Source organism: Quercus lobata, unplaced genomic scaffold (genome assembly GCF_001633185.2).
Source record: "Quercus lobata isolate SW786 unplaced genomic scaffold, ValleyOak3.0 Primary Assembly Scq3eQI_1902, whole genome shotgun sequence".
Lineage (NCBI taxonomy): Eukaryota > Viridiplantae > Streptophyta > Magnoliopsida > Fagales > Fagaceae > Quercus > Quercus lobata.
This window is the reverse complement of record NW_022154706.1, coordinates 453,455-464,494: the sequence shown is the minus strand read 5'-3', so window position 1 is coordinate 464,494 and position 11,040 is coordinate 453,455. Positions and strand designations below refer to the sequence as shown.

General features: G+C 36.8%; 1 protein-coding gene across 1 annotated transcript; it reads right to left on the bottom strand.

The window, feature by feature from the left end:
• Window positions 1–259: 259 nt before the first annotated feature.
• LOC115972905 (TMV resistance protein N-like) lies at window positions 260–745 on the bottom strand. The gene has a single exon (XM_031093133.1). It carries the CDS (start codon window positions 743–745, stop codon window positions 260–262), a length of 486 nt encoding a protein of 161 aa, XP_030948993.1.
• Window positions 746–11,040: the final 10,295 nt, after the last annotated feature.

The window sequence follows — 11,040 nt, the reverse complement described above, 5'->3', positions numbered from 1 at the left end:
TGTGAAATTTTAAGAAATTAAAATAAATTTAGCATTTAATAAAGTAAATAGACATTTATTTGTGAAGTACTTAGCAAAGGGTCTTTGGGATTGTTGTTTTGATTAGAAAAATTGTTGTTCCACACCCGGAAGTGCACACAATCCGAAAACACGATTTCAGTTATAATTGTGAACAAATGTATAATTAACACTACTCTTTTGATTAACATTTGAATAATCAAAAGTGAAAGAAGAATAAGAAAATGAAGAAGAAAAACTCTTACGCATGATGTAAAGTCCATCCGGGGATATTGGAGACTTCTATTAAAGCAGCCCTCAATTTTTTGACAACCTCCAAATTCTCCTCAAAATATTCTACCTGTAACTCGAAAGCCTCCCCAAACTCCCCAGTCTGGTTTCGTACCTCAGAAGGATAAACATCTAAGAAAGCAGGAAGAATTGTTTGCCCAATCTCATTCTGGCATTCCACTATCTTTGCAAGTTTTTCCAGGCACCAATCAGAAAAAGCATATTTTTTAGAAAGAATGATGACTGAAAACCTTGAATTTTCAATTGCTGTAAAGATTTTTGACGAAAGCGCTGTTTCTTTATCAAGTACTCTATCATCATCCCTGCAAATTTTGATTCCTTCCTCAACCAAAGCATCGTATAGTTCAGAAGCAAAACTTCTGTCCTCGCTGTTGAAACAAAGGAAGACATCATATTTCCAATGGCGAGTAAGCGACGAAGAAGAAGCGCTTGCCATGAGTTACGAGCCAAAGTTGCTAAAACCACCAAAACAGGTACGCATCAGAAATGATAACTGTTTCACTTGTTTTGTTTCAGTTTCAAGATAGATGGGTGTGGGTGTGAAGAAAACTAGAAAAGTGAGAACTTTTACAGATTTTGGGATATTGTGTGAACACTGCTGTCTTTGGGAAACTGAGATTTAGTAAAGTCAGCTATCTGATCTAGTCAATTTATTCATTGCTAATTCGGTGCAGTCCATTTTGTATGGTCCACAGATCAAAAGTTAAAAAAGATAAACTTTTTGATATAGAACTATTGAGCGAAGAAATTATTAAAAGTAAAAAAGTTGGAGAGATAAAAAGAGACGTGTTTTCTGGGATAAGTTTAAAGGAGGAAAAATAGCTTTTAAATGGGTGCCACAGGCTGTCACAGAGAAGGTGAGTTTCGGGTTGGGCCCAAAACAGCCCGTAACCCACTGTGAGTCTAAATTAAGCCCATTGGAGACAAGCCCATGCACTTTAGAGGCTGGAGAATGCTCCAACAATCTTTTAGGCCCACTTTCTTCTACACTTAGTCCCGATGAGAATGAAGACTCTCCCACGGTCCTTACAAATGGGTTAGCGACACCAGAGGTTGTATTGAGAAGCGATGAGGATGAAAGGAGTCTCTCGGTCATTCCGTCACATGTGGTTTCGCTGGTAGGGGCGACGCATACCAAGGCAGAAGGAGTTTTGTCAGTTCCTCAGCGTTGGGTTTCACCGGTGGAAGTGTTGGGGTGCACCGAGACTCTTCTGAAGCTGGGTTTCAGGCTCAGCTCTGATCGGAACAGTATGTTGGGACATATTAAGTTGTCAGGTGGGTTGATTTTTGAAGCTAAGAGGTTAGTAATTCTTGAATTTGTGCCGAGATGGATCGGACCTCCTTTTCTCGATCAGTTTCTGGAGTTTTTGCAAGCTGGGTCGATGGGTTTTGGAGTATCGGGTCAGGAGGTTAATACTTTCTCTAGTAAGGAGCTTTTAAGTTTTCCTAGGGAGGTCGTGCTTGCAAAGGATGCAGTTGATTTTTCTGTGGGTTTTGGTGAAACTGAAGTGTCAGATTGTTTACCTCTGCAAATCATTGATCCGGGTGTGTCAACAAATTTGGAAGAATTGGAGGAGGCCATTGAGGTATTGAGTATTGAGAATAAGTTAGATATTTCTAGTTGGGTGAAGCACAGAATTCCTGGGTTCAGTAAATTGGTTGGGTTGTCAACGACTTGACATGAGAAGTTGTGCATTGCTCTCTTACAGAGGCCATTGAGGTATTAAGTATTGAGAATAAGTTAGATATTTCTAGTTGGGTGAAGCACAGAATTCCTGGGTTCAGTAAATTGGTTGGGTTGTCAACGACTTGACATGAGAAGTTGTGCATTGCTCTCTTACAGAGGCTAGAAACTGAGATGGAAGCAGCCAATGTGTTACACAGGAGAGAAATGGGTAGTAAAAAAGTGGCTAAGTCCAAAAACAAGGGACGTAGAGAGTTGCAAAACTTGATATGTTCGGTGAATTATGAGAGGAGATAAAGGGTGGTTTTGTGTTGGTGTCAGTAGTTGGGGATAGTTTAGTGTTTATGAAGATAAAAATGATTTCGTAGAATGTTAGAGGTTTAAATGATCCTCAAAAATGACTTGTGGTGAAGAATTTATTACGGGAGTGGAAGTGCGATGTTGTTTGTTTACAAGAGACGAAAATTGCTATCATGAATAGACAGTTGGTTTGTAGTTTGTGGGGCTGTCCATATGTGAATTGGGCTGTTTTGGAGGCTGATCGGACTGTTGGTGGTATCTTGCTTATGTGAGATAAAAGGGTTTTGGAGAAGGTGGAGGTTATGGTTGGCATTTTCTCAGTTTCGGTAAAGTGGCAAGGGGTGGGGGACGGTTTTATATGGGCATGCTCAGGGGTTTATGGCCCAAATGAGAATGTTGAGAGGAGTCACATGTGGGATGAGTTGGTGGGTATTCAGCAGTATTGGAGGTTACTGTGGTGCTGCTTTGGAGATTTTAATATTGTTCGCTTTCCTAGTAAGCGTAGAGGTAAGGCACGTTTGACCTTGGCTATGGAAAAATTCTCTGAATTTATTGAGGATCTTAACTTGGTTGATTTGCCTTTAGACGAAGGTAGATATGCATGGTCCAGTGGTACTGATCAACCAGCGATGTCTAGGATTGATAGAGCATTGGTCACTCCAAATTGGGAGGACCACTTCCCAGATGTTCTTCAAAGGATTTTACCACGTCCTATCTCAGATCACAGTCCAATTCTTTTGGAGGCAGGGGGAATGGCAAGGGGGAAAAGTCCGTTCAGATTTGAAAATATGTGATTGAAGATGGAGGGATTTGTGGATAGAGTTCAGTTCTGGTGGAATCGGCATTCTTTTGTGGGTACACCTAGTTTCGTGCTTGCAAAAAAATTGAAGGCTCTGAAAGAGGACATTGTGCAATGGAATTGCCGAGAGTTTGGTAATGTAGAGCGTCAAAAGAAACTATTATTGGAGGAGCTGAAAAAATTAGACGCCAAGGAAGGGGACTTTGGTCTCACTGATGGGGAGAAAGGCCATAGGGCGGCTTTGAGGTCCCAGGTGGAACATCTTCTTTCCTTGGAAGAAATTTCCTGGAGAAAAAAATCTAGGATGTTATGTATCAAGGAAGGGGATAATAACACCAAGTTTTTTTCACAAAATGGTTAATTCTTATAGAAGATTTAATCATCTAAGGACTTTGGAGGTGGATGGGGTGGTTTTTGAGGAGGAATCCGAGGTGTCTAATCAGGTAGTACAATTTTATAAAAATTTGTACAAGGAGACTGAGGGGTGGAGGCCTTTTGTGGAGGGTTTGGAATTTGACCGTATTGGGGATGTGGAGAGGGTTTGGCTTGAAAGGAAGTTTGAGAAGGAGGAGATACTTCAAGTTGTACGTGATTTGGAAGGGGACAAAGCTCCAGGTCCGGATGGGTTTACTATGGCTTTTTATCATCATTGTTGGAGAGTAGTGGAGAAAGACGTCTTAGCGGTCTTTGAAGAGTTTTTTCAATATTGTAAGTTTGAAAAATCCCTTAATGCTACCTTCATTGCATTAATTCCTAAAAAAAATGATGCCTCTAATATTAGAGATTTTCAACCTATTAGCTTGGTGGGGAGTGTATATAAAATCTTGTCTAAGGTTTTGGCAAATCGATTGAGAGTGGTTTTAGATCAGTTAATCTTTGAGTCTTAGAATAGCTTTGTTGGTGGGAGACAAATTCTTGACTCGGTTCTTATTGCGAATGAGTGTGTGGATAGCCGAGGGAAGAGTAGGGTTCTTGGAGTCATTTGTAAACTTGATATTGAGAAAGCCTACGATCATGTGAATTGGGAGGCTTTGTTGAATTTGTTGCATAGAATGGGCTTTGAAGTGAAGTGGTGTAAGTGGATCCGTACTTGTATATCCACAGTCCAGTTCGCTGTTTTGATTAATGGGTCTCCAGCTGATTTCTTTGGTAGTTCAAGAGGTTTAAGCCAAGGGGATCGCTATCTCCTATGCTATTTTTGATTATGATGGAGGTGTTTAGTAGGATGTTTAGAAGAGTGGAGGAAGCCTGCTTGATCCATGGTTTTAAAGTTGAAGGTAGGAGGGGTGGTGGGGAATGTGTTACACATCTATTGTTTGCAGACGATACTATCCTATTTTATGATGCGGATGTAGAGCAAATCCTTCATATTTGGTTGTTGTTACTTAGTTTGCAGGCGGTAACAAGTTTGAAGGTTAATGTGCATAAGAGTGAAATGGTTCCAATAGGGGAGGTTGATGATGTGCATGCCCTGGTTGAAATTTTGGGCTGCAAAGTTGGAAAGTTGCCTATGTCTTATCTTGGCATGCCTTTAGGGGCTTCACATAATTCCCCTTCAATTTGGAATCCTATTTTGGAAAAATTTGAGCGAAGATTAGCAGGGTGGAAGAAGCTGTATTTGTCTAAGGGGGGTCGATTGATGTTACTCAAGAGTACACTATCTAGTCTTCCTACCTATTTTCTATCGCTATTCACAATTCCTACTCATGTGGCTAATAGAATTGAAAAGCTGCAAAGGGATTTTCTTTGGGGTGATAGTAAAACTCATTTGGTAGGATGGGACAAAGTTTGTGCGCCTATAGCTAATGGTGGTTTGGGGATAAGGAAACTTACTACTTTCAATAAGGCCTTATTGGGGAAATGGTTATGGCGGTTTGGGAAGGAAGAGGATCAACTATGGAGGAGGGTGGTAGCTTTAAAATATGGAGAAGAGTGGGGGGGTTGGACCTCAAAACTGGGTAGGGGAGTTCATGGGTGTAATTTGTGGAGAGGTATTCGCATGGGATGGGAGGATTTTAGTAAAAATTGTCAATTTGTTGTTGGATTGGGGAATAGAGTGAGGTTTTGGCAAGATGGGTGGTGTGGGGGTCAACCTTTTCACTTGGCCTTCCCAAGGTTGTATGGTATTGCCTTTGATAAGGAGGTATCTGTTGAAGCTCCCTTGTCAAGGCAGGGGGAGGAGGATAGAAGAAGTTGGGATGTTCGTTTTATTCGAGAATTTAATGATTGGGAGATGGAGGAAGGGCTGCATTTTCTTCGTATGTTGGGAGCTAATACTCCTCCAATGGATGTGGGAGACCGGATGAGATGGAAGTTGAAGTTTAATGGGGATTTTGATATTCGGTCATATTATAACAAATTAAGGAATCTCCTTCAATTGTTTTTCCTTGGAAAACTATTTGGAAAGTAAAGGCCCCTAGGCGAGTTTCCTTTTTTGTTTGGTGTGTAGCTTGGAATAAGATCCTAATGGGTGATAATCTAAGATTGAGGAGACTGGTTTTTGTGGACTGGTGCATTATGTGTCGACATTGTGGAGAGTCGGTAGATCATTTACTTCTTCATTGTGAGATGGCTTATTGGTTATGGAGATTTGTCTTTATAACTTTTGGCCTGTCTTGGGTTGTACCTAGTTCGATCCTAGATTTGCTTTTTGGCTGGTGGAATTGGTTGGGGAAACACTTGTCTCAGATATGGAATTTAGTTCTGTTGTGCATCTTTTGGTGTATTTGGAAGGAACGGAATCGGCGGACTTTTAAGGATTTGGATAGTTTCGGTGATCAGATGCTTGCTTCTTTTAGTGGGACTCTTTTTGATTGGTCTCGGGCTCGGGGACTCACGACTAGTGATTCTCTCCCTTCTTTCATTAGCTCTCTTTCTCTTTGTAATTAATCTATGGATTGGTTTTCTTTTTTGCTTTTTCTTTGTTTCCTTCTTGTATTTTCTGGGTTTGCTCTATGTTTTTTCATGCATAGAGTAGCCATTCGTATATTTAACATTCTTACTTATCAAAAAAAAAAAAAAAAAAAAAAAAAAAGAGTTAGAGCATTCGCATCCTGTATGTAAAACTTATTTCATTTTATTATCTCAAAATCTACTTTATCAATTATACAACACTATTTTACAATACTCTCAACATCTCATATTTTATTATTACATACAACACATTAAAATAATATAAATTACATAATAAAATAATATAAAAAATCTCTCTCTCCCTTCTCTCTTCTCTCTTCATCTTTGTTCTCCGTCTCTCTGTATTCTCTCTTTCTCATCCACCCACCACCATCCCAAACCCAGAACAACCACCCACCAATACACACCTTGTTGCAACTTGAAAAAAGCCTTGATTTTTTTTTTTTCCTCTCTGATGCCAGTTCAGCCATACTCACAAAGAAAGAAAGAGCAGAGATAAAATTTAGCCACCATCCATATCAAATCCATACCCACCTCTTCCTTTAGGCACTGGTCACAATAGGAAAAAAAAAAAAAAAAAAAACCCATAGAACCCAGAAACAACAACCATGACACCATAACAAAATCTGCAACACACCGGCCACAAACCACAAGAACCTATAAAAAAAACACACACAACTCCAAACCCACCACCACCATAAAAAAAAACCAAGAGAAACCCACCCATCTCCACACTGTAACGAACTTGTAAAATTTTTTAGGTTTACATGTCCGGGTAATGCATCATTTTAATGGTTAGATGCTAAATATCAGCAACATATGGAATTTAGAAGTCCCAATGTGAATGCTCTTAAAAATTATGAAAAAGTTGAAGTAATGTGAAAGGAATTGCACTCTCCAGCTAACCGTCTTCTAATAAAAATATTCAAAAGTTTCAAATAAAATAAAATAAATAAAATAAGGTTAAGGATTAAATTTATACAATTAATAATTTAATAATTGTTGGGGGCGGTTTTTTGCGTGTAGCCACGTGTTTTTCACAGGAGGTGTGACTTTGCTAGGTTCGAATTTGTTTTGGGGAGTTCAACCCGGTACTCGACATTGGGCCACATAAACCAATGGCTTCCGGTGTATTTTTAAGCCTACAAAATAGATGAAACCCAAAGTCTTAGAATCATGATAATGGTTGAAATAAATAAATAATATATTTAGTATGATAGCTTTGATTAAATGGTGGGTTGATACGTTATTATTATGTATATTAAGTGATGTCCAATATTAGAAAATAATTAATTAGGTGTCAAATGTCCAACAATGGGATGAGTTCAATAGTCCATGTCTAGTTGCGGTTCATGGTTCATGTTCAACATAATAAGATATGTCCAGTAATGGTCTATGTCCAAATAATATATGTCCACCGGCAGTTCATTTCCAAAAAAAAAAAAAATATGTCCAATGGCGGTTCATGTCCAAATAATATATGTGCGTTGGTGGTAGATCGATTTATTAATATGTATGTTTATTAATGAAGTGTTAGTGAGATCATGTTCATTAAATAGTGAGATGATATTAAAATAACTTACATCTAGCGGTAAAATAGTAATGAATAAAATATACTCAATAATATAAAGTTGAGAATAAAATATAACGACTTATCTTCATATTTTGCAGCTCCATCCATAATATCAATGGACTTAGCATTTCAGCAACTTTCATATTTTGTAGCTCCAGTCGTAACATCAGTGAACTTAGCATTTCAGCAACATGGTGAAGTGAATTCTCTCATGGTGACTTCATGTTTGAAAGGGAAAAATGGGTGCAACTGGAGGGAGAAAGAGCATGTCCAACTGTGTGCATTGGTTGGTTAAGTTTGTCCCCTTAATCATGCACTTAAATGATTTTGCCCATGTGATGCTCTTTTAGTTATTAGTCAAACATGAGTGATATTGTCCTTCATAAGAAGGGCTTTTAATTTCATAAGTATTAGAAATGTATGTCTTTAATGAGAATGACTCTAATATGAAGTCTTTGTGCCTTTAAAGAGAAAGGCCTTAGTATTGATGTTCATATGCCTTCATGAGAAAAGGGCTTTTGTAATGTGTTCTTAGAAGAGTGCTTGATGTGTCTTAAGATGTGTGGAGATGGTAAGAAATATATATAATTTGTGAGATATGGTGTTTGTAATATGTATATGAATTATATGTAGATACTTTGTTAGACATGGATCTTGTATATGCATACTTTGTGAGACATGGAGTTTAAAGATATATGAGAAGTGTGTATGGGTATTTTGTGGGGAATGTGTTTGTAAAATATATGGAAGTGTGAGATAGATAATATGAAGGTTAAATATAGTAAATACATGAGATTATTTGTGTTATGGGTTATGTTGCTTTCTAAGAAGGGAGATTTTGTATGAGAAATAAAGAATGAGATGGAAATGTGTTTTGGGCAGCAAAAATAATGAAGTTTCAAAATAATGGAGTGTGGGAAAGATGGGTAATGGATAATGGTGTGTTGTAATATGTGTGTTGTGTTGTTATCTATGAAGAGGGATTTTGTAAGAGAGATGAGGAAGTATAAAAATGTGTATGTGGCAGCCAAATGAGTGAAGTTTCAGAATAATGGGATGAGAGAGAGATGGATGGTCTGTCCCCCTTTAATGTGTAGCTTGGTCCTCTTTATATAGAGCCAAGTATGTAACTAGATCAAAACTTAGTTAAAGGGAAAATTCGCAAATAAGGAAAAATCCTTAGCAAAGTAAGTGGTTTCATTGGTGGGACTTAGCAAAGTAAGTGGTTTCATTGGTGGGACTTTGTTTTTTAGCCAAAACAAGAAAGCTAGGGACTTTAAGGCTGATGTTATAGCTGTAACAGCTGTCAATCACCGCTGTTATAGTTGAAAGATGTCATCTAAATGACATCTTGCTTGGAGGAAAAAATATTTGGCATTAAAGTCATGGTTTGGCTAAAAATGGCAAGATAATCTTTATGGGATCCTTTTGTTTCTGATAGTGAGCAGTTGGGATTGGGCATTAATGGGCAAATGACATCATTTTAGGATGTGTCAATCTGCTAGAGCTTCTATAGCTTCTGCTGGAGTTGTTTGTAGTTTCCGCTGGACTTGTTTCAGCTTCTACAGAAGTTGTTGTAGCTTCCACTGGACCTGTAGCAGCTTGTGCAGAAGTTGTTGCAGCTTTTGCTGGAGCTGTTATTGGTATTTTCAGCTAAGTTTCGTCTCTTGAAAAATTATATGTTTAGTCCATATATAATTTTGGTAAGTAATAGACTAGTTGGTTGATGTTTGATGAAGTCTTAGAGATGTAAATATGGTCTTTTTGTATTTTAACCAAATCTTGGAGAGTAAAGAGAGCATTTAATGCTAAATATGAGATACTGATGTATATTTAGCCATATGCTTGGAATTGATTTATATGAAAATAATAATATAATTAATATGAAATGATATAATTATATTTTAAAATTCATATTATATGATGGACATTAATTTTTATGTAAAGAGCATGGAGAGTTTTATCATTTTAAGTGTTAAGTGATACGAGAGGCTTACCAAATGTTACTTATTGCACACTGACCTGTCAGAATTCAGGGAATTGGGGAAGACATGTCAAGCAACATGCTTTCCTTTATTAACTTTGAACCACTGGAGCTTTATAAAACATACTTCTTGGCCCTCCAAACCACGACTCCCAAATTTCCCCCGATGAGACTCATGAGCTTGGATCATAAGCCAAAAAATGAGATGTTGTGCCATGAGCTCGAACTATGGGCCTTGATGCCTTTTGTGTAAATATGAGTTTTATTGGGCTTTAAGAGAGATTTTCCCAAAATCCATGATAATGTTGATGTGGTACGGGTCGCCAATGGAATGAAGCCATGTGGTGTGAAAAATTTATCCTCAACAACAACTAAACCGAAGGGTCAAATTATTTTCTGACCTTTTATAATAAGGGTTAGATTAATATGTACTCTTAGAGTATTTGTTAATAGATTATTGTAGAAAAGTATTAATACCACTTTAATAAAAATATAAAAAATTGTAAAAAGATTAATTAATTAATTAATTAATTATTTTCTTTTCTTGTCAAATATTTTTAAAAATATTTTCTAAATTAATTCACTTAGAGCCTCTTTTAACTTTTTCCTTATATTAAAAACAAAAATCCCAAATAATTTATAGGGTGACCCAACAACAATGTTAGATTATGATTTTGCTACCCATTATACTTACTATTTTAGTATTATTTAACTAATCTATAACATGCACAATGCACAAATTGTTTTTCTTAAAACTAATAATGATAGAAACACAATTTATCTACTATGAAGATGAAAAAAAAAAAAAAAAAAATCCAAAACAACATTTACTTACAAAAGTTTTGCATCAACAACGATATTAGAAATTAAGTGAAAGTACTATTTTGATGCCTATATTTTGAGATTAGTATTAAGAGTCTGAATTTGGTAAGGATGAGTGTAAAACTCATGTTTAACATCGTTCAGTAAGAAATTGTCACATCAATTTTTTACTTAAAATTCAATATATCCTACCATACTTAATAACATCTCAATAAACTCCCAATTTGGTTGGATTTATATATAGGTATTATAATTGAATTGGGTGTGGTTGTATTTATTCTTAAATATGTGATAAGATAATGTGACATGTTTGGATTGAAGGCTGCAAAATTTGAGTTTTACACCCTATCCTTATAGAATTTTTATTTATTTATTTTTTTTTTATAAAACACCAGAACTTTATTAGGAAATATTAGTAATAGATACATCATGGAGAAGAGCTTATTCTAAAAAACAAGGACTCTATTCAATCCAAACTGAAAAATCATCAATACTCATAGCATGTTTAGCTAAAAGATGAGTATGGACATTGCCCTTCCTACAAACATGAGAAAGTCTAACTCTTCTGAACTCGTAGGACATAACTTGAACTTCATAAATCAGATTAGTAATAGAGGCAAGAGCAGGAGAGTTATGTTACAATGCTCGAACCAGAT

What these genes read in the sequence shown, in the direction of transcription:
- LOC115972905 (XM_031093133.1), bottom strand. Translation starts at nt 745, where the DNA reads ATGGCAAGCGCTTCTTCTTCGTCGCTTACTCGCCATTGGAAATATGAT.